Source organism: Phacochoerus africanus, chromosome 9 (genome assembly GCF_016906955.1).
Source record: "Phacochoerus africanus isolate WHEZ1 chromosome 9, ROS_Pafr_v1, whole genome shotgun sequence".
In the NCBI taxonomy this organism is placed as follows: Eukaryota; Metazoa; Chordata; class Mammalia; order Artiodactyla; family Suidae; genus Phacochoerus; species Phacochoerus africanus.
The window spans coordinates 126,937,890-126,962,404 of NC_062552.1; the positions used below are offsets into that span (position 1 = coordinate 126,937,890).

The 24,515-nt window shown below is 58.4% G+C and overlaps 1 protein-coding gene across 1 annotated transcript in view; it reads left to right on the forward strand.

Annotated features, from left to right (window-relative positions):
* Nucleotides 1-21,667, forward strand: part of TDRD9 (tudor domain containing 9) — a 63,161-nt gene extending 41,494 nt beyond the window's left edge. Inside the window, exons 21-32 of the mRNA XM_047796650.1 lie at nucleotides 843-954; nucleotides 1,881-2,093; nucleotides 2,269-2,358; nucleotides 3,106-3,366; nucleotides 4,905-5,060; nucleotides 6,397-6,467; nucleotides 7,471-7,580; nucleotides 8,039-8,135; nucleotides 10,385-10,523; nucleotides 15,098-15,216; nucleotides 19,874-19,946; nucleotides 21,473-21,667. Coding sequence (XP_047652606.1) covers nucleotides 843-954; nucleotides 1,881-2,093; nucleotides 2,269-2,358; nucleotides 3,106-3,366; nucleotides 4,905-5,060; nucleotides 6,397-6,467; nucleotides 7,471-7,580; nucleotides 8,039-8,135; nucleotides 10,385-10,523; nucleotides 15,098-15,216; nucleotides 19,874-19,946; nucleotides 21,473-21,574 — 1,543 coding nt within the window. The 3' untranslated portion in view covers nucleotides 21,575-21,667. The remainder of the gene's footprint in view (nucleotides 1-842; nucleotides 955-1,880; nucleotides 2,094-2,268; nucleotides 2,359-3,105; nucleotides 3,367-4,904; nucleotides 5,061-6,396; nucleotides 6,468-7,470; nucleotides 7,581-8,038; nucleotides 8,136-10,384; nucleotides 10,524-15,097; nucleotides 15,217-19,873; nucleotides 19,947-21,472) is intronic.
* The last annotated feature ends 2,848 nt before the right edge of the window (nucleotides 21,668-24,515 follow it).

Consider the following 24,515-nt stretch of genomic DNA (forward strand, 5'->3'; position numbering starts at 1 on the left):
GGTTATTAAGCAGGCATAGACTCTTGTACTTTTCTAAAGGTCACAGTCACCTCTGAAACCGCAAGTTAGGAAACACTGCAGGTCCTAGACTTAGAATTTATATATATATATTTTTTTTTTCGTCTTTTTGCCTTTTCTAGGGCCACACCCTCGGCATATGGAGGTTCCCGGGCTAGGGGTCGAATCGGAGCTGTAGCTACCGGCCTGCACCAGAGCCACAGCCACGCGGGATCCAAGCCGTGTCTGTGACCTGCATACACCACAGCTCACAGCAATGCCGCTGCAAGACCCACTGAGCAAGGCAAGGGATCCAACCCGCACCCTCATGGTTCCTAGTCGGACTCGATGACCACCGCGCCACGACGGGAACTCCTTTATTCTTTTTTAAAAATTTTTAATCTGGAGTCTAGTGAGCTTACAGTGTGTACGAGTTTCAGGTGTGCAGCAGAGTCGTTCGCTCCACACGTAGATAGGTCCCCTCTTTTCTCCCCTGCAGGCCGTTGCAAATTATCGAGTAGGTTTTCCTACGCTCGACCGTAGGTTCTCGTTAGAACTTCCTTTCTCGAAAGACTCTGTAGCAGCCGACCGTGAGGACCTGCGGGTCCCTTAGCCTGTAGGGTGCCAAAGGGTGCTGGGTGCCTGGGGGCCCGCCCTCCGCAGGCGGCCCCGAAGCCGCCAGAACCGCAGGTTTGAGATGAAACCCGTCCTCGCTGGCTTGAGGCGTTTTATCAGTGTTCTCTCCTGGTCGAAACAGTGGAATAATTCGAGCAGTAACTGCCCGTCTGCAAACGTGTTTTCTTTGTAACGCCCGTGTTGCCTTTTTACAAACGTCGTGTCCACAGGGTGAGCGTGGACTTTCAGAAGCAGAAGGTGGACGCTGCGCAGGTCTCGTCTCACACGTCGGGCAGGCCCCGGGCGGTGTCGGAGCTCCTGCTGACGGTCAGCGTGACAGAGGTAGGGACGCCGCGACCAGACGCCAGCTTCCCGTCTTCCTGACTAGAGCGGTCGCGTGGTGTGCTTGCAGCAATGGACGCGGGGACACACACGGGCTGGGTACCCGGGAACCGACGCCCGGCCCTCGATGGAGGGGTTGGTCCGAGGGCCGCGCACCGGCGGCCTCTGCGCCTCGCTTCCTCTGTGCCCTCAGATTGGACCAGGCACGGACCGTGCTGGGCGCCTGGGCGCGGGCCCTGGCAGAGCACACCTGCTGCGCGCAGGGGCCAACACTAGTACGCCCGGGTGACCTTGAATTACTGTACGTGTTCATTCTGGAATCAGCGCTTAATCGTACACTGTTAGTATGTTTAAACTGCTCAAAAAAATCGGTTTTACTGACATGGTAAATGTAAAACTGTTAATTAGCATAGCGACACTTGCCTATGTGATTCCGTTTCTCTCGACAAAAACGAGCGTTGGCACCACTATTCATGAGGGTATGGTTTTTACTTCTTCAAAATAAAATTTCAGTTGCATTTGCATCATGCATCCTGGTAGATCCATAGGTAGCCCTCACTGGGAGACTTGGCGTAGAAGCTCGGGTTCCAGAAGGCCGGCCCTCTGCGGCCGTGTGGGCCCTGGCCATCGCAGGGGCAGCGGGTGAGAACTGCTCAGCGGGGCCTGGCGGCCGGAGCCCCTGCTCCCACCCCCCCGGTGCCGCCCTGGAGCGCCTCCAGGAGGGGCCCCACATTCCTCGGCCCCCTGACCAGGGACCGCGCGTTTTCTCGTACGCAGCTCCTGAGAGCCTGTAGGTACTTAGCGCCCGAGGAGGACCGTTTGCGGGGCCTGGGGGTCCGGCGTGCCCGCGCTGCTGTGGGAGCGCCTGCTCCTCTCTACAGGACCCCTCTCCGGGGCTCAGCGCTGCGGCTCTTGCTTCTTTCCAGGTGGTCGAGGTGGGGCACTTTTGGGGATACAGGATTGATGAGAAAAACGCCGAGGTTCTGAAGCAGCTCTCAGCCGAGATAAGCCGTCTGAAGTTGGTGCCCTTGCGCACTCACCCGCATCCAGACTCGGTCTGTCTGGCGCCCTTTGCCGACGCTGGTAGAGAAAGCTACTTCAGGGCGCAGATCCTCTGTGTGTGTGGCCGTTGCGCTGAGGTGTGTTTTCTGTGGCGAACCAGAGGGAGATGGGACGGACTTACAGGAGGCGGTAGGAGGTCTTGTCTAAGGTTAAGTGGAAACCAAATAGCGGTAATTCCGGTTCGAGACGCGGCCTCCCTCGCGGCTGCGTGGCTCAGGGGCGGCCGCGTGAGCTGGTGTTCCCGCGCCCTAGGTGTTCTTCGTGGACTATGGGAACAGAGCGCTCGTGCCGCTGGACCTCCTGATGGAGATGCCCTGTCAGCTTCTCGAGGTGCCCTTCCAGGTAGGTGGACATGCCCCTCGTGTCCCACGGTCCAGCCCTCAGCTCAGAGGAGTCTTGGCCTGGCGCCTCAGCGGGTGCTGGCATCATGCTTGCCAAGTTTGGTTTCTGCTTTTTTTTTTCCAAAAATCTGTGACTGAACGTGTTCTTGCAAAAACACTGCTTTTGGAGAGAGTGAAAATCCATGGAAGGTTTCAAACTTTGCAAAAAAGTGGTGGTTTTCCTTCAGGAGTATTTTGTTTTCTTTTTGGGGGGGCGTGGGTGCACCTGCGGCATGTGGAAGCTCCTGGTCCAGGGATCAAATCCGAGGTGCATTTGCGCCCTTATCCCATTGCACTGGGCTGGGGGTTGGACCCGTGTCAACACAGAGACAACGCTGGTTCCTTAACCCGCTGTGCCACAGCAGGAGCTCTCAGCAGTATTTTTTAATACTGTTTCTAAGGTTTCGGGTTGTGTTGAAAGCCGACGGAGCCCAGGTGGGCTGGAGGCCCTTTCACACACACACACTTGCGGTCTGCATGGACCCAGTCTAAGAGGTATTCGGAACGGTTTTGTTGTGTAAAAGCAAAAGCCAAACCAGGTTTTTTACCTGCGAAATCCTCACTCGCCCCAAAACTGTTCTCAGTGGGCTTTTTACAAGGACCCCGGGGGGGGCGGGGCGTGGGCCAGGGCGCTTCCCAGGCCACGGGTGCTGAGAGGGCCGCCAGCCACGGCGGCTGCTGCAGCCGGCCACTTCTGTCCCGTCCGCAGGCTCTGGAGTTTAAGATCTGCAGGATGCGCCCGTCCGCGAGGTCGCTGGTGTGCGGCGAGCCCTGGAGCAGCGCGGCCAGCCGGCGCTTCGCGGCCCTGGTGCGCGGCTGCGCGCTGCTGGCCGAGGTCTTCTCCGTGGTGCACGGCGTCCTGCACGTGGACGCCTACCGGCCCGCGGGGGCCCAGGGCTCCATCGACGTCCGCGCCGCGCTGGTCCGGGAGGGCTACGCCGAGCTGGCCGAGGAGCCCTATGAGTCCAAGGTGCGTGTGCGGGGGGCGTGGGGGCCCGTTGCCTCGCAGGATCCGCAGCCGGCGCTGGGGGCGGGGGCGGGGCGGGGGCGCTGGCCTGAGGCCTGTGGGGCCCCTTGGAGCGTCATCCAGGTTTTCCTCCAGACGCAGTGTCGCTGGTTGAGTGCCGCTGCTTCGGTTGGTGTCCTGATGGGAAGCTGGCTCTGGGTTTGTTTTTTCGGTCGTTTTTAGGGCCGCACCCACCGCGTATGGAGGGTCCCAGGCTGGGGGTCGAATCGGAGCTCCAGCTGCCGGCCTCCACCACAGCCACAGCGACGCGGGATCCCAGCAGCATCTGGGACCTACACCACAGCTCACAGCCACGTGTTTTGTTTTGTTTTTTCCTTGGAATGAGAATTAGATGTGGGCGTTCCCGTCGTGGCGCAGTGGAAGCAATCTGACCAGGAACCATGAGGTTACGGGTTCGATCCCTGGCCTCATTCAGTGGGTTAAGGATCTGGCGTTGCCGTGAGCTGTGGTGTAGGTCACAGACATGGCTCAGATCCCACGTTGCTGTGGCTGTGGTGCCGGCCAGCAGCTGGAGCTACAGTTTGAGCCCTAGCCTGGGAACCTCCATATGTCGCATGTGCATCCCTAAAATGCAAAAAAAAAAAGAGAGAGAAAATTAAGATGTGACGGTGTTCTCTTTGGGGAAGTTTTTTTTTTTTTTTTTTTTTTTTTGCTATTTCTTGGGCCGCTCCCGCGGCATATGGAGGTTCCAAGGCTAGGGGTCTAATCGGAGCTGTAGCCACCGGCCTACGCCAGAGCCACAGCAACGCAGGATCTGAGCCGCGTCTGCAACCTACACCACAGCTCACGGCAACGCTAGATCATTAACCCACTGAGCAAGGGCAGGGATCGAACCCGCAACCTCATGGTTCCTAGTCGGATTCGTTAACCACTGCGCCACGACGGGAACTCCCGGAAGTTTTTTAAAAATATGGATTCTAAGATTTATCTCTCTAATGAAAATGATTAATAAAATCCTCAAAGTATTTTAAACGTTTCAAGATGTCTTTCAACTATTTCTTTCAAAATCAGTTCTGAAGCTGTTTCTCTAGATCTGAAAGTTTCGGGGTTGCCCCGGAGGCTTCTGTTGAAGGTGGTTTGTTTCCCTTGTGTAATTTCTGCTGAGGACGAGGGGCTGAGGCGGGGAAGGGACAGAGACCCGTGTTTCCGTGGAAACCCTTCTGGGGTTCCTGGTGGAATCCCCGACATGAGACTGAAGTTGGGTGTGAAACGTTCTTTTCCTCCCTTTTTTCAGCCCTCTGGCGGCGGAAAGGTAGGTCTGAGGATCATGAACCGAGGCTTTGATGAATCCTGTCTGTCTGCTTTCGTTTGAATTTTAAAATGCACGTGACACAGCTGTCGGGACACCCCGATGATGGAGCGGTCCCCTGAGAAGGGTCCTGAAAGTCGTGCCCGGGAGACGCTCGGAGTGGCGCTGGGGCTGAGGGGCTCTGAACACGGCATTTCCTCTTAGCGAAACGAGCTTTTCTCGCTTTGTCCAGCAAAGCCACGACATGCTCAAGGGTCTCCTTTCCGAAGCCGTGGAGGGCGCGGCAGACGCGCCTGCGCTCTCCCTCGTGAGAGAGGATGAAACCTACCTGATCCGGGGTCTGCTGGAGAGCTTCGCTTCCACTAAGCTGGGTAACCCGCACTGCAAGGTAATCGACAGGCGTGCCTCTAACGTGCGGTTGGAAACGCTTACCTCGGGCTGCGTTGGCAAGCTGAGTTGTCGTTGGCGGTCACGGCGGTTTTCCCATCCTGGGTTTTAATGCTGTTGCTTTTTTCGTGATGGAGCCTGTGTCTAGTAAGAGAAAAGCCCAGGCTTAGGCGAGGACATGCTCTGGCTCGTTCTCTTTTTAAGCCAACCCTTTCGAAGGCAGTGTCCGCCAAAACGCACGGCCGAAATGTCGAGGCTTGCACTGTACTTGGCAGGCGTTCCGAGGATCTCGGGCTCGGGGAGCAGGCTCTCAGGGAGCTGAGGGGCAGCTCTGAGGAGATTGTGGGGGGGGGGGGCGTAGGAGTCGGGCAACAAAAACCACGTAGCTGGAAGATCCAAGGATTACTGTTCATGACTGCCTCGGCGTGCGCTGCTCCAGGCCGCCCCGCGGGCACCGGAGTCCAGGCTGCCGGCCTGCTTGGAGGGGAGCGCTGGCTGCCGGCTGGGAGACCCCGCCCTGGTCCCGGCTCTACTGTCATTCCGCCTCTGGCTGTGCGGTCTCAGGCCTGCTCCAGTGACTGGGCCGCTCCACTGCAAGGAAAGCAGTACCTGTACAGAGGTGTCTGGCCGTGGCCCCGTTTCACCAAAGGCTCTTTCCTAAGTGTGTGTGTTGAGAGGCGTGGGTGAAACCATTGAAGAACTCAGTTGCATCCCAGAAAGATACCTTCTCGAAGGCATTCTCCCCCGTGCTGAATCTTGAAAATGTTGCTGTTACAAGCACCAGTTTGTGTGCCCGCGGCCCGGTGAAGCTGGGCAAACAGGAACAGAGAAAGGCTTTTGTAGGCCCCCAGGGGAGTGGCGGGGAGGTGGCTCGTGCCCCTGGAGCCCCGAATCCCCCGAAGGGCTTTAGCAAAGCACCTGTAAAAGGCCAAGTGAGGCCGGGAATCCCAGTCCTCTGATTGACTGACGGTGAGGTGACGGGTGCGCTCCCGGGAGTTGACAGTGGCCCCCCCCTGGCACCAGGAGGCCTGGGGGCTGCATGCTCATGGTCGTTAAGTATTGACATCCCCTTTGGGGGCGCCTTCATGTCCGCACAGCTCGGGCTGTGCATCAGATACTGTTGCCCGGGTCCCTCGGAGAGGAGCTTCCGCAGCGCAGCGGCTGTGAGGGCGGTGCCTGGCCCGGGGATGGGGGCACAGGGGCACCTGCTCCGGCCATTTTGACCAAGGTGCAGCTCCCTTCTTTGTGAAAACGATGAGCTGGCTTCGGGATTTGTTAAATGTAGGTTCAGGGATGTGCTGCCGGCGGCTAACAGCTCGTACGTTTCGCGTGTGCAGGCGATACTTCACGGGCCCTTTAACCCGTACGCGCTGAAGTGCCACAGCTTGACCCGGATATCCACGTTCAGGTATGATCGCCTTCCGTTCCCACTGCATTCGCTCCCTGCCCGGCTGTTGACAGGGCGCATCGGAAGGCGTCTGTTTCACAGCCAGCCTGCGGGAATGCAGGCCCTTTTCCAACCCCCTTCAGCCTCACGGGCTCCGCATCCGAGGTCCCCTTTCCCTCGTCTGCGGAGCCTTTCTGCGTAGGACGTGTTGGGGTGTCTTCCATCGAAGCCTCGTTTTTTTCTGTTCTCATGGGGATTGTTACTCATTCAGCACATCTGTGGCCGCCCGCCGTGTCCTGGGGACAGTTTGGGGAGACCACAGGGAGCACACTTGGTGGTCTTCCCTGCACTGTGGGTCCAGTGGGCAGGGGGTCAAAGAGGAAACCCCTGCCCTCGAGAGAGACCGAGAGGGAGCCCAGCTTTTCCCGAGGCAGCCGAGGCCCGCAGCCCACGGGGGAGCTCCATGGGCAGCGGTCAGGGCCGGCGAGGTGCTTCCGGCCGCGGGGCCCGAGGCGGGGTCGGCAGAGCCTCATGAGATGCCTCATCCTAAGACGGGTGGGACGCCTGGGCACAGACGGGTTTTTAAAGTGAGCACTTGCTACAAGGGGCCCCTGGCTCGTCACCACCCCCCCGCCCGCCAGCCTGTTGGAAATGCAGGGTGAGGACCTGTGCCGTCACGAGGCCTTGAAAGGGACCAAGCCTGGAGATGATGGAGTGGGAGGACCCTGGCCAAAGCGCCAGGCCGTGCTCGGCTGTCCCCAGGGTGGCACAGGGCGGGAACAGGCCCTCGAGGCGCCTGGCCAGGGCCCACGCGCGGGGAGAGCAGGACCGGAGGATGCTGGCAGGTGAAAGGGAGCCGGCTGTGCGGGGTCCGAGCACCAGGCCGCGTCTGGGATCGGGGGAGGCGGTGGGGGGGGCCTCGAGATGGGTGGCACTGCCTGCCCCGTCCACGACCCGCGTGTTTATGGCGGGGGTGCTGCCCGGTGCGGGGATGGGCAGCCGCCTCCTGCGCCTCTGCCTCCAGGTGTGTGTGGATCGAGAAGGAGAGTGTCAACTCTGTCATCGTCAGCGACGCCCCTGAGGACGGCCACCAGAGGATGCTGGTCGCCGCGTCCCTGTCGGTCAACGCCACCGGTGAGTGGGGGGGGGGGGGCTCGGGCCGCCGCCGCCCCCACCTCCCTCGACGTCAGCTGCGGGAACTCCGTCCCCGACCAGTGAGAGCTTCCTGCTCGCGGGCCGTGTCTCTGGACTGTGTTCCGGGGGCGGCAGTGATGGGGCGCCGCCACCTGCCTGCTGCGCAGAGACGCGTAAACCGACGCCCTGCGCGTGCATCTGCTCGCTCCGTGCGCTTGGCCACTGCCGAGTGCAAATCCGAGTTCCCGGCCTGAGACACCCGGCCGGCGGCGGCGGAGAAAGGAAAGACAGGACGGCCAAGCCCAGCTCGTCCCCAGATGGGAGCCAAGCCTGAGCAGCGTCGGGACAGGCTCGGGGCTGTGGGGACTGACACTGGGAGCCCCTTGCCGTTGGAGACACATCCCTGCGCCCCGCCCGCCGCTGCTCCGCCTGAGCCGCCCCATCCTGCCGTCTGACAGGGTCCACCGTGCTGCTGCGGGAAACGTCTCTGCTGCCGCACATTCCCGGCCTCCCGGCTCTGCTCAGCATGCTCTTTGCCCCGGTGATGGAGCTGAGGTAGGTGTGCGCATCCCGCTCGTCCGCCGCGGCTCCTCCCTAAGAGAGAACCCAGGCGGGAGGGCCGGGCGCCTCTGTCCCCGTCCCCGTCCCCACCTTGGAGAGAGGGCGCCCCGGGCCCGTCGGGCTCTTGCCACCTCGCCTACACCTGCGTGGTCACCAGACTCGTTTGCGCTGCACCACGGCAGAAACTCCCTGCTTCTGTGGTCTTAGTTACGGTTTCCTAGGTTTATGTAAACATCTAGGACCCTCGAAGAGAATTAAACCCAGGTCTTTGGTTACCTTTAGTGATGCAAGACTCAGGGAAGCTCCTGTGGTGACTCTGTGGTAACAAACTTGACACACATCCGTGAGGATGTGACTTCAGTCCCTGGCCTCGCTGGGTGGGTTAAGGATCCGGCGTTGCCGTGAGCTGTGGTGTAGGTTGCAGACGCGGCTCGGATCCTGAGTTGGTATGGCTGCAGTGTAGGCTGGTGGCTGCAGCTCAATTTGACCCCTAGCCTGGGAACCTCCATGTGCTGTTGCTGTGGCCCTAAAAAGCAAAAACAAAAGAAACCTTAAGTTTTAGAGTGGATGAGCAGAAAATTGCTCCCCTAGGTAGGTCGATTCTAGCCTAAATCTTTCAGGACTGTCCTTGTTGGGGTGCGTTTGTCATCAGTTTGAGTCTCAGAGCTGCTTTAGTGAGGTGGAGGCGATGTGACATTCCAGGAACAGCGAGGAAGTAGTGCTTGCCTTTCTTCTGGGTGACCTGGCGTATTGACTCTTTGTGAAATAATAAATTATATTCGTCAAAGATAATGTGAGGGAGCTTACTATTTAAAGAAACATATTGGTGACTGTTCTGTAAAGCAAATACTTTTAAGTCTAAATTCTGAGTCTTTCTGCTTTGAATTTACTTAAAGTGGGATTTGGCGGGGCGGGGGGGGGGGAGTTTGGGCTGTGCCCAGGGCACCTGGAAGTTCCCAGGCCAGGGATCAAACTGGTGCCACAGCAGTGACCTGAGCTGCTGCAGTGATAACACCGGGTCCTTAACCTGCTGCACCACAAGGGAACTCCCCTCTTATTTTTATTAAAGTGGGGAAAAAAAAAGTGTGTGTATTTCTGTTTAGGACTAAGAAGAGAAAACTAACTGTTTTTGCTTAGCTTGTTTTCATAAAAAATTTTGTTGATCCATATGGTGGGAAAAGTTCTGAGTTGATTAAGAGTTAAAGGAAATGGCCAAAATATTTGAAAAGGTACTCAATTTTAGTGCCCGTTCATTTGTTTGATAATTATGTGTTGAACCCATCGTGGGCTGCAGCTCTGCGTTTAAACTAGCACCTGGAACAGGAGAAGGAGCCCTGCAGGTCGAGGGCCCTGGGGGGGGGGCGTCGGGAGAGGCAGGGTTCCTGCTGGAGCGGCCTGAGCTCCTTGGGCTGGAGACAGGCCTGCAGGGAAGCGGAGAAGCCGGGCCTGGCGGGGGGCGAGCACGTGGCTGGAGGCGACGCCACGTGGGGGAGCCGCGCAGAGGCCAGACGGGACTGTGCTCGTGGTGGTGTCCAGGGGGCACAGAAGCCACTGGAAGCCCTTGAGCGAGCAGGAGCCTCGTCTGAGAGGCCAGCGCTGTCTGCCGTTGTGGAAAACAGAGCGGAGGCAGCGGGGTGGGTGTGGGAGACGGGTCCAAAGCTGGCTGCGCGGGTCTGGGTGAGAAACGGGCGCTCCGGCCCAGGCCAGTGGCCGTGGAGATGGAGAGACAGCGGACGAGGGGGACCTCCCGGGGTGGAAGCGATGGGACCCGTGGCAGGTGGAGGGAGCGGCGGCTCTTTGGTAAAGCAGAGACGTGGCGCTTTGGGTTCTCAGCCTGCGTGGCGGGTTTCGGGCGGGAAGGGGCAGCGCTGGGCGTCGGGCACAGCCCCGGAGGCCTGCCGAGCTTTCTCTCCAGAAATCTCACTACTGAGACTCCAACTCAGGGAAAGAATTCAAAAAGAGGGAAAAACTGTACGGCATCAAATCCTCCGTGCCGTGTCTTGTCTCCTGCAGTGAGAGTTAAAAACCGAAATAACGCATGTTCATAAAAGCACGACTTCCTGTTTTCATAGCCACACGCTAGTACTTCTTCGACAAAAACGGGCGGAGAACATGCAAAAACGCAATTTGTTGCTCTCTTGGGGGTGGCGGGGCGTAGGATGGCTTTATTGGCCGGTTCCTTTAACATGACACAGCGGCTCCGCAACGTGGAGATGCTGACTTTTCTCAAACGTTTCTTCGAGGGTTGATCGCGACGGAAAGTGCTACACCGGAGTCCTTTGCGGTTTGGGGTGGAACCCGTCCACGGGGGCCCCCATCCTGCCAGAGCACGACCTCGAGCTCGCCTTCGACGTGCACTTCAGCGTGGAGGACATCGTGGAGGTGAGGCCGCCGCGGGCGCTGAGCCCAGGCGCCTTCCCGAGGGGCGCGACAGCGGGCGCCGCGTCGGAGCCGATGCTTTGAACACGGTCTCCACCGGGGCTGGAGGTGCGCCCTCCGCCTTGACCTGCCTGTTGCGTGGCTTCTCTGCGCGAGATGCTGCTCCCCGCATTCCTCATGCGGTGTCTCTGGCACGGCAGGCTTTCCTGGGCTGTAGAACCACACACCAGGGCCACGGGGCGGTGGGTCTCTCTCCAGGTCTGGTCCAGGTCAGGGCTGGCGGGACCCCCTTGCCAGACCCGCCGTGAGACGAGGAGACAGAGCTCTGACCCGCTGCAACCTTTGCCGTGCTCGGCGGGGCGCGGACCTCCCTGCGGCAGCGGTGCCTGGGCCGTGCCGGGCGGCAGAAGCACGCACGTTGAGCTGGAGTGTTTAGGAGCTGGCATGACAGGTGGACAAAGAATTCTATGGCTTTTGAATTTCATGATGAAAATTTGGGGCCTGTATTTTGTATGCCTTTGTTTTTCTATTTCATTGGTTTGTGTCTTTGTTTTGGCCGTGCCTGTGGCATGTGGAAGTGCCGGGGCCAGGGACCCAACGTGCACCCAGCAGGGGCCCGAGCCCCTGCGGTGACCTTGCCGAATCCTTAACCCGCTGAGCCGTAAGAGACCTGCTTCCTTTTCATTCAGGGCTGTTGCATGTTACCAAGTGAGGGGCAAAGCTGGTCTCCTCACAGGCCGTCGGAGGCAGGACTCTAGAGCACGAGGGGCCGTGAGATGGGTGAGGTTGGCATAGGCGCACAGAAGGGGGGGCGGGGGGCCCTGGGGCGAGGCTGTTGAGCTGGCCTTTCTCCAGAGGACGCTGGCTCTTATTAACTTAACCGCCGTAGCCGTAGAGACCTGGAGGCTGTGCTCGCCGAAGGGTCAGCGTGCCTTTGGCTGGAGGTTTACTGCATCCTTCCTTGGAGGAGGAGGAGAAAAAGCTGAAAAGAAACGGCCGGTTCAAGGACGGATGCGGAGTGTCGGGGTGGCTGCAGGACTGCCGCTCTTCTCAGCTGCGCTCAGACCGCGGTGCCTCGGGCCGGTTGTGAGCAGTGTTGTGCCCGCGGACGGCAGGGAGGCCGGACTCCCAGGAGGAGGCGCCTCAGAAGAAAGCGCCGCGAAGGAGCCCCACAGCTTCTTGAGCTGCGTTCTCACCGACGGCCTCAGCAGTTGAGTGCGCGCGGTTTGTCTGCCAAGGTGATGTCCTCGGGTTTCCTGTGGGGGGACACAGACGCACGCTCCTGTCTCGGTAAAGTCTTGATGGGGGCTGAGAAAAGATTTGACTCAACGGTTCGTTCCCACAAGGGGCTCTGGAGCTTGGAAATGCTCCTTAGATCACAGGCGCGATGGTGAAGCAAGCGCGGCTCCACGACTCTTCTTCCACAAGAACGTGCAGGAGGAAGCCCGCCTGAGCGCGGCTTTGGCAGTGCGTCCGGAGCTGCAGCACCGAAAGCACAGTCTGGAAAGAGGAAACCGCTAAGTTGGACTTTATCAAAGGAAAACCTTGCTCTGCAGAAGATCCTGCTGTAGGAGTGAGAAGACAAGCGGCCCCACGAGCAGGAGGTGCCTGCGGATGCCGGCCTCGGCGGGGCTGTCATCCGTCAGAGGCGGTGCTCTCTGAAAACTCGGTGGTCGAATAAGCGACCGGATGAAGATGCGGAAGACGATGGCAAATGGAAGCTGCTCAGCATCCTGTCGTTAGGAAACTGCCAATTAGGAGCGCAGTGACGCCCCTCTGCAGGCCCACCAGAATGGTTAAACTCCAGAACACGCTGGAAACAGCCGGCACTGGCGAGGAGGTGGATCCACAGGGCTCTGCGAGTGCTGGTGGGAGCATGGAGTGCAGCTAATATGTTGGAAGATCAGATTCTTAAAAGTTAAACATGTGCCCCCAGATACCCAACCGTCCTGCTTTTCAGTATTTATCCAAGGGATTTGGAGGCTTATACCCAGGAGTTCTTGCTGTGGCTCAGCGGGTGAAGAGCCCGATGTAGTGTCTATAAGGAAGCAGGTTTGAGCCCTGGCCTCGCTCAGAGGGTAGGGGTCCAGCGTTGCTGCAAGCTGCGGCACAGGTCGCAGATGTGGCTCGGATCTGGTGTTGCTGGGGCCCTGTAGGCCGGCAGCTGCAGCTCCAACTTGACCCCTAGCCCGGAGCTTCCATATGCCGCAGGTGCAGCCCTAGAAATGAAAAACAGACTTCAATCCATGTAAAACCTGCTTGTGCCTGTTGATGGCAGCGCTCACAGTTCATGGGAGGTAAAAGCTGGACACGGTCAGGAAGCCCTTTAGCAGGGAGAGGGATGAGCAGACTGGGGAGCAGAGGACTCTGTAGCTTGAAAAGGAGTGAGTGCTTGATCCGTGGACAGTGTGGGCGCATCTGGAGTGTCTGTTACTGAACGAGAGAAGCTGGGACTCGGGGGGGCTGCGTGCGCAGTGACTCAGTTCGTATGACCTTCTGGAAAGGGCTGAAGGCTGGGGACAGGAAGTGGGCTCGTGGTCCCTGCGGGTCGGGGAGCAGTGGGCCCCGACGGGCCTGAAGAGCGAAGGGGCTGCTCTGTGTGCCGGGGGTGGGGGGGGCCGTGCACATGTCGAAACCCACAGACTGTCCCCGTGAGAACGGGCCTCTGATGGGCGCCATCAGCACAGGCAGGCCAGCTAGGATCTGGGGGAGAACTGCATGAGGGAGGGTTCCAGACGGAAAGACCCGCACCTGCACGCTGCTGTCTGCGTGCTGGTTGATCTGAAAGCACACGCTCCTGGGATTGACCCAAGGAGGGAAGGGTGGTGGGAGCCGTGCTCTCCGTTACGGGGCAGGGGGCTCGGAAACGAGCAGGAACGGAAGGCGGGGACAGCCCTGCGGGGTGGGCTTGGGCGGTGGGGACGTGAGGCGGCGATGTCACACCCCCGCGCGGATGGATCACCTGGCTCTCCGGGGGGCCTGCTCCGGGACACCCCAGCAGCCTCGAACAGCCTGGGGTCCGGATCGCGGTTTCCAGTGGGACCTTCCGACAGCAGGACCCAGTGCTCCTTGGAGAAACGGCTCTTTCCAGGGCCGGCCGGAGGAACCGCGGGATACGCCGGGACTTCGCAGAGCGCCAGGGCGTGAGGAGGTGCTCACGGAGCAGGGACGCGTTAGAGGCATCGGCGCCCCGGCGTCCAGAGCTGGGACAGGTAGAGCAGCGGAGGAGACAATGGGTCTTGGGTTCTAACTCGGTGGGCAGTTGTTACTTGCGTGTCTGAAGGTGTATGCAAACGGGGAGGAAGAGAGACACAGGTTCCGTGCAGAAGAATTCCCAGAAGCACCTGGGGGTGCCCCCCAACACCCCCAGCTTCGAGGGCAGACCAGAGTGACAGCTTCTACTAAGCCTGGCAGACACCACCTCAGCTGAGAGGTCAAGGCCAGCATCACCACTGCGCCGTCATGGGGGCAGCACACATATCCCGCTCTGATGGGACAAGAGGGCCCCCGCCTCTGTGGGGGTCTCCCTCAAGCTCCCCACCCCGATCTAATCATGAGGAAGACGTGACACGGCCCAGGCGGGAAGGCAGCTGGCAAAACACCTGACCAGAGCGCCCGAGAATTGTCAAGGTCGTGAAAAACAAGGAAAGGCTGGGAAGCTACCCTGCATCAGAGGGGCTGGGGGTGACAGGTGCCGCGCGGTGCCCGGGATCTGATCCGGGAGCAGAAGGGATCAGAAGTAGAAGCCGGTTGAATCCAGATGGAGCCTGGGGTCTAGTTAACGGAGGTGCGCCGGAGTTGGCATCTTGGTGGTGACAGACGTCCTGCAGGAGGGGGCACGGGAGGCGGAAGGCACACGGAACCACCTGCTCTCAGATCACTCGGGGACACCGTGCCCCAGGTGGTGACACCCTGTGGGGCACTCCTCAGGCTTCCATGGGGACACTGCAGACAGGGGCCACAGGGGCGGAGGGGTCCTTCGTGTGCTGACAGGTGGTACCTGTGGTGCTCACTTTGCGGGGGGACAAATACAGAATGACCCTCTTGTGGCCCCGAAACCAGTCTTCCTCGGTCGAGAGACACACAGGTGGGAGGAATGTGTGGTCCCCTCGCGGCTGCGGAGGTGGGGCCCAGGGGCACCCAGGGGCGCGGCGCTCAAGTCCGGGGTGGGGCTGCGTGGCGTCTCGCACAGCGTCCCGTGTCCCTTCGGCTCTCTAGGTGGCCGGTGCAGGGTAGGTTCAAGTTTGCTTTGGGGACTTTCCGGTGGTGGTTGGTCTTTTTCCCTGTGTATTCGGTACAAGTGGATTTTGAAGAGTTGTGACCTCGTGGGTTAAATGGTTAAGTTTTAGAATAAAAGTTTTAAACATGTGCTTCGCCTGAAAAGTCTGACCCTTTCCTGCTGATGTGTTCTTAAGTTGTGGTCGTGGGGATTGATGCCGTTTGTGTTGTCTCTGTCACTTGGCCCACGAGCTGTAACGGCGATGACCACGCGAATACGGGACCGGGGTGGTGCTCGGCGCGGAGTGACGCTCCAGCTACGGCAGGGCCGCGGGGTCTCACGCTGCCGTTTGCCGCAGATTAACATCCTCAGAGCCGCTGTTAACAAGCTGGTGTGCGACGGACCCAACGGATCAAAGCACCTTGGGCCGGAGAGGGTCGCGCAGTTGCAGGACCGCGCTCGGCAGAAGCTGCTAGGGTGAGTGCTGACGTCGTGGCTTCCTTCCTTCCCAGGCGGCTTTCGGCGCCGTCTTGCCTGTGACGTTTTGAATTGTCAGGAAGTGTGATGGATTGATCCTCCAAAGAGGAGGCGGCGTCTAGGAGGCACCAGGACACAGGCGCCACCTGTTGTGTCCTGCGCAGGCAGGAGGCTGTGGGCACGCTCCACAGGTGGGAAGGGACCCCTTCGAATAGCAGGTGCAGGGCAGAGGGACACCACCCTGGAGGAGGAGGAGGGCGGGAGGGGCCTGGGCTGCGGGGCTGAGAGCCCCCCTCCTCCCTCCTTCCCGGGAGCCGGGCCCGCCCCCGGCGGAGCTTCCCCGGGGACAGCTTCCTGGCCACCCGTCCCTCCCTCGCTCCACTTGCTGGGCTCCCCGTTGGCCAGACCCCACCGGAATCCCCAGGACAGAGGCCCTCGGAGGTGCGCCCCTGCGCCAGATCAGCCTGGACGGCTTGGAGGAGCCTGGGGAGGGTGGTCGGGGGGTGGGGGCAAGGCGACCAGGCGCAACCCGTCTCCCGGGCTGGTGGCACGTGGGGTGCTGCGCTGCTGGGAGTCAGGCTGTGTAGGAGCGGGCGCGTGTGGCACCCTGAGCAAAAGGTGACCCGTGTGCAGAGCGGCCTCGGCAGCGTTTCACTTTCCATTTCCTGTGAACAGTGTGTGGAAGTGGGACATACAGAGATGCACAGGTCACCTGAGGGTGTTTGCCCACAGCGGCTGCCCACTGACCAGCACCTGGACGGACACCATGCCCTCGACCATGAAGAGGGGAGGGCGGGGGCGGGCTGTTCCGTTGAACATGGGTCCCCGGGGTTCCTGTTAAGATCCCGATGCGTATCCATGAGGACGCGGGTTTGATCCATGGCGGGTTAAGGATCCGGTGTTGCCGTGAGCTGTGGTGTAGGTTGCAGACGCGGCTCCAATCCTGTGTTGCTGTGGCTGTGGTGTAGGCCGGTGGCTGCAGCTCTGTTTTGACCCCTAGCCTGGGGACCTCCATGTGCAGTGGGTGCGACTCTAGGAAGAAAAAAATAGTGAAAAATAAATGGGACAGATAAGCAGTGAGGTCCTGTGGTATAGCACAGGGAACCACACCCAGTCTCTTGTGCTAGAACAGGACGGCAGATGATGTGAGAAGGTGAGTGTGTGTATGTGTGTGAGTGACCAGGTCGCTGTGCTATACAGCAGAAGTTGGCACAGCATTGACAATCAACTAGAGTTTTTTTTAAAAAAAAGAAAATAAGAAAAACATTGAAAGTGTTTATAAAACTGAAAGGAAACCCACCCAGGATGCACATGAGACGGACTGGGAGGCCACCCAGACCCCAGATGCTTGCTGTGCTGACACAGCCCTGCTGCCAGCAGCCCAGGCCACCGTCTGGGGCGCAGAGGCGGTGGTGGCCGTGGTCCAGTGCTTCTCCTCAGGGCCACTCTCACCCTCCCACCGGGCAGCTGCGTCCTGCCTTAGGCTGCGGGTCGGGGAGGGGGAGCCTAGCACTTCTGTGCTTTCAGTAAGTTTGCAGAGTTGAGCCATAAATGTAAAGCTTAATTTTTGGATTTTCTAGTTTCTTCTGTTGATTTAGGTTTGTTTTTAGTAGCAAGTCTTTTTTTTTTTTTTTCTGTCTTTTGTCCTTTTTAGGGCTGTGCCTGCGGCATACGGAGGTTCCCAGGTTAGGGTTCGAATCAGAGCTGTTGCTGCCAGCCTGCACCACACCTGCAACCTACACTGCCACTGTGACAACACCGGATTCTTTTAACCCACTGGGCCAGGCTGGGGCTCAAACCCACGCCTCTGTGGCGACCTGAGCCGTGCCGTCAGATTCTTAACCCTCTGTGCCGTGGCGGGAACTCCCCTCCAGCCCTGTTTTTGCTTCCTCCCGTACTTTTTGATCTGCTGTACTTTGGTTTTCATTCTTTTAAAAAATGTTCTTGAGTCTCCCCTGTGATTTATTCCCTGACCGAGAGGCTGTTCAGAAGTAAACTGTGTGAGGTTCACGCATGGTGGTGTTTTCCAGCTTTTGGTGTCGTCGGTGTGTTTCTGTTGAGGTGTCTTACGCACCTCGGTTTCAGTCTTTCACGTTCTCTTTTGACTTGGGAGCTCCCAGGTGAAGCGGGCACAACGGGCTAAGGATCCGGTGCTGTCCCCGGGGCGGCGGCTCAGATCTGCCAAGGCTGCAGCCGGAAAACAGAAAACAAAACAACCCATTCATTGGGATGTGCCTGCCGCGTCTTTCCTGGGAAGTGCGCCGTCTTCGCTTGAAAGCCTGCGTGTCGCCCTTGCTGGGCAGAGTGATCCGGGGGCGTCGGGTGGGTCGGCGTGGCGCACGGCCGTCTGGTGTTCGCTCTTCTTGCAGATTTTCTCTCCAGTTCTAACTAATCATTGAGTCGTCTCTTTCCTCAAGTCCGTCAGCTGCGGGGCTCTGTTCGACACGTCTGCACTTGCAGGTGGTGGTTCTTCTCCAGCTGTGAGGCCTTTTGTCGTCACGAAATCTCTCTCTTGTGCTCACAGTCTTGTCTTAGTCTGTTTTGTCGGATGCAGTACAGGCTCCAGCTGGGCCTGGTCACTGTTGGCCTGGCGCATGTCTTTCTCTCCTTTTGCTTGTAACTACTCTTTGCATCTTTGAATTTCTGCAAATAACTTTTCTTCCCTGTTCCTGCTCTCCTCCTGTCGGGGACCCCATTTGATAGTGTTTGGGTACCGCTGATGTTGTGCCACTGGCCTCTTGAGGCGCTGGTCGCTTTTCTTCAGTCTTTTCTCTCTCTCGTTCAGATGCATGTCTGTGCATCCACGCTTCCGTTGACGGGTTCTTTACTCTTCGGCTGAGACCTCCAGAGTTTGGTCTCCGGTAAGGAATTTCCCGTTTTAGTTAGTACACGTTTCAACTCTGCACTTTATCTTTGGGTCTTGTGTGGAGTTTTACAGGTTTTTGAGGTTGTCTTTGAGTCCTTATCGTCATGTTTTCCTTTATTTCTTTAGACGTGGTTTGCTTTAGTGCTTTGTATTTATCTGCAGTGATTGCTTTGGCCCCGTACATACTCAACCCATATCTGAGTTCACGCCATCGGCTTCTGTTGGCTGCTCTTTTTCTTCTTACCCCCGAGAATAAATCATACATTCCTGTTTCCTTTGCGGAGTATCTCATAATTTTTGCTGAAAATTGGACATAGATACTGTAGCATAGCCATATAGGATTTGGATTCCTTCTTGCAGAATTCTGCAGCATCAGTTTCCCCGCTGTGTCGGAGGCCACCGATGCCTGTCTTGATTTTCTTTTTTATTTCCCCCTTTTCTTTCAAGCCTCCCTTGCTCGGGTGTCTGCATTGCTTTGTGCTCGTTAGTCGAAAGTTGTGCTGAATCCACGACTCCTCAGGCTCCCGCTTCTGCCTGGTGGTCTGTGTGCAGGTCGGTCAGTGCCTCCCAAGTTGAGGTCGTTTGGAGCTCTTGCAGCTTTTCTTTTTTCCAGAGCTTTCCTGTACGCGCATGCCGCCCTCCCGCCAGCCAGGGCCGTGTGGATCGGGGCCTCCCACGGTCCTCTCTGCTCATGTGTGTGGCCTCGCGGTCAGCCAGGGCCTTGCCGAGAGCCCATGTCGCCCTCTGGGGCAGTCTTATGTCTAAGGTCTCCGTGTCGCATTTCTGGACTGGCCACTGGTCTGCTGTCGGCTCCGAGCAGGGCCGTGGGCTTTCTTCTCGGTCCCTGCCTGGGTGGCCTGTGTTACTGACAGTGCTGCCAGGCCTGAGGGCTTCCACCCTCTGCTCCAAATCACGGAAGCCCCATCTGGCAGCGAGGGTGCTGCTTTTCCTGGCCAGCCTAAGCCTGAAAGCGTAGGGGGCCGGGCTGAGCTGCTGAGGTGGCAGTGCCAGCTGAGATGCCACAGACTTCGCGGCTGTCACCTGGAATTCAGCAGGGCTTTGGTTTTTTGTTCTTTTTTTTTTTTTGCTTTTTAGGGCCGCACGTGCAGCTAAGCAGGTTTTTATGAATGAACACTTCTGACCTTGCATGTGCTTTTGGTTAATGTCCAGAGCCTCCGGATGTGTTTTCTGGCCAACTTTGTCTAGTTTTATAGTAGTTGGGGGGGTGTGCAAGATTTGCAAATGTTGTTATTCTCTTACTGCTAGAAATCTCTAGCTCTGCCTCTTTTTTTTTTTTTTTTTTCTCCTTCCATTTTTGGCCACACTCGTGGCATGTGTAAGTTCCCAGGCAAAGGAGCAAACCCGTGCCACAGCAGTGGCCATGCCAGATCCTTAACCCGCTGCTCCACCAGGGGGATCCTCTGCCTTTTGACGAGTCCAGCTTGTCGTGACTGCTTAACAGCAAGTGGCACAGACGATACTGCTGGTAGGCCACCCAGATCTTGGCTCAGTCCTGCGGGCGTGCGGTCCTGGAGCAGCCCCGCCGGCCCCTGGGGAGCACAGAGAAGAGGAGCTGCTCGAACACGCCCGCCGCCGCCCTGTCCGCTGCCCGCGCGTGGACAGCGGGTTCAGACAGCCTCCGGTGGCGGCCACGTCCGTTCCAACCTTCAGAAGATGTAGACGTGTAACTCTGAGGGAAAATACATAGGACTTAAATCTGTTTTTAAAATCGCGCTTTCAGTTTCTAAACTGTACTTAGAATGGCTGAAGCGCTCTCTTTTTAAATTTTAGTTTGTTCTGTCAGTTGAAACCAAGAGAGAGAATTGTTCCCAAGTGGCACGACAGGCCGTACGAGTGGAATCAGGTAAGCGAGCGCCTGCCGCCGGGACTGCTGGGGACACCCCTCAGTGGGCTGGGGAGGCTCAGAACAAGGCGGGGGGGGGGGGGCGCCCAGAGAGCAGAGAGACACGGGCGGCCAAGTGGAGCTTCTGCTTGGGCGACAGGCTGGTGTCGCCGCGCACACAGGCGGCTCCGGGACAGTGTGCGCCGAGTGGTGTCTCGGCGAAAAGGCAGACCCCGGGGTGATTACCCGTGCGCTCTGGATGACACGGTTCTGGACGTCTGGGTCAGCTTCGACGGCACGTTGCTCATTGTTTTAGTTTGCTCGGGTTGTCATAACAATATACCGTCAATTGGAGCTCCCGTTGTGGCGCAGCGGAAACGAATCCAACCAGCATCCATGAGGAGGAAGGTTCGATCCCCGGCCTTGCTCAGGGTTAAGGATCCGGCTTTGCCGTGGGCTGTGGTGTAGGTCGCAGGCGCAGCTGGGATCCGGCCTTGCTGTGGCTGTGGTGGAGGCCGGCAGCTAGAGCTCTGATTCAACCCCTAGCCTGGGAACCTCCCTGTGCTGCAGGTGCGGCCCTAAAAGACAAAAAGCATAAATGTGCCATCAGCTGGGTGGCTCATCGAGCAGACATTTCTCTTCCGACAGTTTCAGAGGCCGGAAGTGAGCGATGAGGGTGCCAGCCGAGGTTCTGCTGAGGGCTGTCTTCCTGGCTTGGACCCCCCCCCCCGCCCCCCACTGTCCTCACGTGGCAGCGCGGGGACCAGACTCTGGTGTCTCCTCGTATAAGAGCATGGGTCCCATCACGAGAGCCCCACCCTCTGACCTCATCTGACCCTGATCGCTTCTCGAAGGCTAAACCTCTAAACACCAACACTCCGGGGTTTGGGCTTGAACATGTGAATTTGGGGACACAGTCATAACAGGGGTGAAGTGGGGCAGCGCCCTTCTTGGGCACCTGTAAGATGTAGAAAATAGAATAAAACATCACTTCAGGAAAGGAACCCTGGGGTCAATTGTAGGCTTTAACCCCAGACCCAAGGGTATGTTAGGAAGAAACCAGTGGGGGCCCTTGGCAGTAGAAGTGAGAAGCCCCTGGAGATGGTGTTTTTTGGGGTTACTCCTGCCGAAGGACATCCTCTCCACGTGCTCCAGGACCCGCCCCCTCACGAGAGCCCCGAGGACGGTCCCGGGAGCGGGGCTGTTGGCCGTCGGAGCCCTGCCCAGCGTGCACTGGGGGGTGGAAGCTAAGAGCAGGACGTGGTTCGAGAGCAGAACTTACTTCGTTTTGAGGTTGGCAGGTGTTAGACACGTGCCCCTAAGAGGTTCCTGTGCACGTTTCCGGGGGGGCGGCGGGAGGGGGTGTCGGGGAGGCTTCTGCATAGAGGCCACCGCGTTCCAAGGGGGCGCGGCGCGACTGGAGGGGCTTGCTGTGCTCGCTGCGGGAGCTGCAGGAGCACGTTCCGCACGTCTGGTGTGTCGTCCATCCGACCCCGCGTCCGGCGGAGCCCCGCCGCAGAGCCTGACGGCTCCTTTTGCCTCGGTAGGTTGATCCGAAGCTGGTCATGGAGCAGGCGGACCGCCAGAGCCGCAGGGGGAAGAGCACCTCTCTGTACCAGCTGCACAAACTCGTCGTCCTGAGCGCCTAGACGTGCCGCAGGCCGCACCGGCCTCCCCCGGGCCGGGCGGGGCTCCGTCCGCAGACCCCCTTCTCCGCGTCGGAGCGCCCCCCCCCCCCCCCCCCCCCCGCTCTGCCCGCTGCCTCCCAAAGGCCTTTCCGGCCTGGCGCCTTTCCCCCTCGGGCGCTGGCCCCGGAGTGTATTTCTGTTCAAGTGGGAAGGATTGGAAAGTCTAGTCTCTTCCAGAAACAGGAAGTCACTGTATTAAACATTTCGGGAAACATGATTCTGAAAGAAGACTTCATTTGGGAACAAAGTGGAAATGTTCTGCTTTCCCCTTGATTAAGGTGGATGGGAGGGCGCCAGTCTTCCGTGTGTCCTGTGTGGTCAGTGATGTGAACTTGGGCGCAGGACAAGCCGGGCTCCCCGTTCCCCGCAGCGGAGAAGCTGCCTTTTCCCCACACCCGCGTGGCACTTTGCAGTTTTCTCCCCCGAAGGAAAAAGTACCTGGTTTTGGTAAAACTTCTTCAGTTTCGTATGTTTTACGTTTTACGAAGTTACAGTTCCTGGTCCACGTTTTGGAAATGGGGACGAGCAGCCCCCTGGCCCCGAGCGCATGTCTCTGTGTTAAAGAATAAAAGCCTTAGACTAAGTTTGTTTCTCCCAGTCTGTAGGCAGAGGGCAGTAAAATGTATTTCACTCACATAATCTAAATTTCTGGAGTTCCCGTCATGGCTCACTGCTAACGAACCTGATGAGGAACCATGAGGTTGTGGGTTTGATCCCTGGCCTTGCTCAGTGGGTGAAGGATCCTATGTTGCCGTGAGCTGAGGGCTAGGTTGCAGACGCGGCTTGGATCCTGTTACTGTGGCTGTGGGGCAGGCTGGCAGCTGCAGCTCCGATTTGACCTCTGGTGGGTGCAGCCCTAAAAAGCCAATAAATAAATAAATAATGAAAAAGTCTAAATTTCTAAAACTGGTAAAGGTATATAGACTTCTTGCTAAAAGCCCACTTTGATCAGGCAGGGATTCACCAGGAGAACCGGGTGTGCAGAGCCAGCCCTGCCGTGCCCGCACCCAGAGCCCAAGCGGGGGCCCAGGCCAGGGCGGGAGAAGCAGGTGACAAGGCTTGTGGGAAAATCGGAGAGGCACTCGGATTGGGTCACCGGCGTGGGCCCATGACCAGGGGCTCCCGTAGAAGGCTTGGCAAGCACCCGTCGGGGGCGGTCCTGGGAACTGGGACCGCCAGCTGCTGCGCTGGGCCCGCGGGCCGCTGGGTGCAGCGTGCGCCCCGGCCCTTCCCAGCACGGCCTCCACTCTGCTCTGAGCAGCGGGGAGCTTCCTGCCCTCCCTGCCCTTTGTTCTGCTTTCAGCGGGACCTCCCGCCTGTTGGCAAAGGCGCCCTGGGCACAGAAGCGGGGCTTCGCCTGCCGTCTGCTCTGCGCCTGGCCAGCCGAGAGCCGAGAGCCTGGCCGGGGCCCGGCGGGGTCAGTGAGCGGCCCTGAGCTTGCAGCGCTGCTTCTGCCGGTAGCTTTTGCATCGAAGTGACGCGAGTGACAAAACATTAAGTGCCAAAAGGCTTGTGAAGACAGAAAGAAAAGCAAAGCAGTTTTTTAAATCTCTGGCTCTAGCCCTGAAAGAAAACCGTTCTCTCCCTGCTTTTTTTCTGGAATTGTGTCTATCTTGCGAAGTATTTTAGTAAGGAATTGCTTTTTTATGATTTCCACTTCAGCCGTTAATTCACAGCTGCTGTAATAGACGGAGGTGGGCTCTTTCCGCCAATCGGTGCCCATTTCCCCGCCAACCCCAGTGCGGTCACGTCTGCGTTACTGGTTAAATCGGTCCTCGCTCTTTGTCACACCGACTTGGGAAGTGCAGTGTCTGCAGGACCAGGTAGGGTGTTTGGTTGCACCTCCTTTGGTAGAACTGTAATTCAGAGGGTGGTGGCCGCGCTTTGCACGTGCCTAAGTCTCTGGTCGCCTGTGTTGCAAAGCGGTTTGCTCTTAGCACGTGCCACCCGGCCAGGATGCGAGGTGGAACCGGCTGAGGCAAGCAGGGAAGCCAGTCCCTGCCGTCCCACCACCCGCCCTCTCCTCGGAGGCGGCCCCATTCAGGGGTCGCGCTTGGCGTCTGGAGTCCTTCGCTCGGCGTGTGGGGAGGCTCGTGGGCGTTACTCGGCCCGCGAGCTCCTGCTTGGCCGAGCGGTCGAATGCCGTCGTTTAGATCCACCCGATTGATCCGTTTACCTGGTGGTGGTCAGGTTGGGGCTGATCAGCAAGAGTAAAGTGGTCATGGAGCCTGCGTGTGAGTGATTCCGAGGGCCGAGTACCAGGCATGGAATGACTGGGCCACACGCCCAGTATTTACTGAGCTCTTTGAAGCCCTTTCCTCAGCAGGTGCTCCCCAGAGGGGCTGCGGTGCCTGGGGCTCCTTCTCCAAGCTCTCCCGGCACTTGGCACTGAGCCTTTGAGCTTCAGCCTTCGAGTGGGTGCCAAGTGGTGTGTGTCCCTTGGTGATTTTGTGCTGCCCTGAGGGATACTGGTGTTGAGCATCTTTTTGTGTGCCTGTTACTTCTGTTTTGTGAAGTATTCATTCCAAATCTTATCCCATTTTTAATGGGTTGTTTACCTTGTTATTGAGCTGCAGGAGTCTGTCTGGTATCTTGGGTTCAGGTTCTTGGTCAGAGATTCATGTTGTAAGTATTTTCTCCCAATCTGGCAGGCTTTGCTTTTTTTTTTTCTTTTCTTTTCTTTTCTTTTCTTCGTCCTTTTGCCTTTTCTAGGGCCCACCTACAGCACGTGGAGGTTCCCAGGCTAGGGGTCGAATCGGAGCTGTAGCCATCGGCTTATGCCACAGCCACAGCAACTCGGGATCCGAGCTGTGTCTGCGACCCACACCATAGCTCACGGCAACGCCGGATCGTCGACCCACTGAGCAAGGGCAGGGATGGAACCCTCAACCTCCTGGTTCCT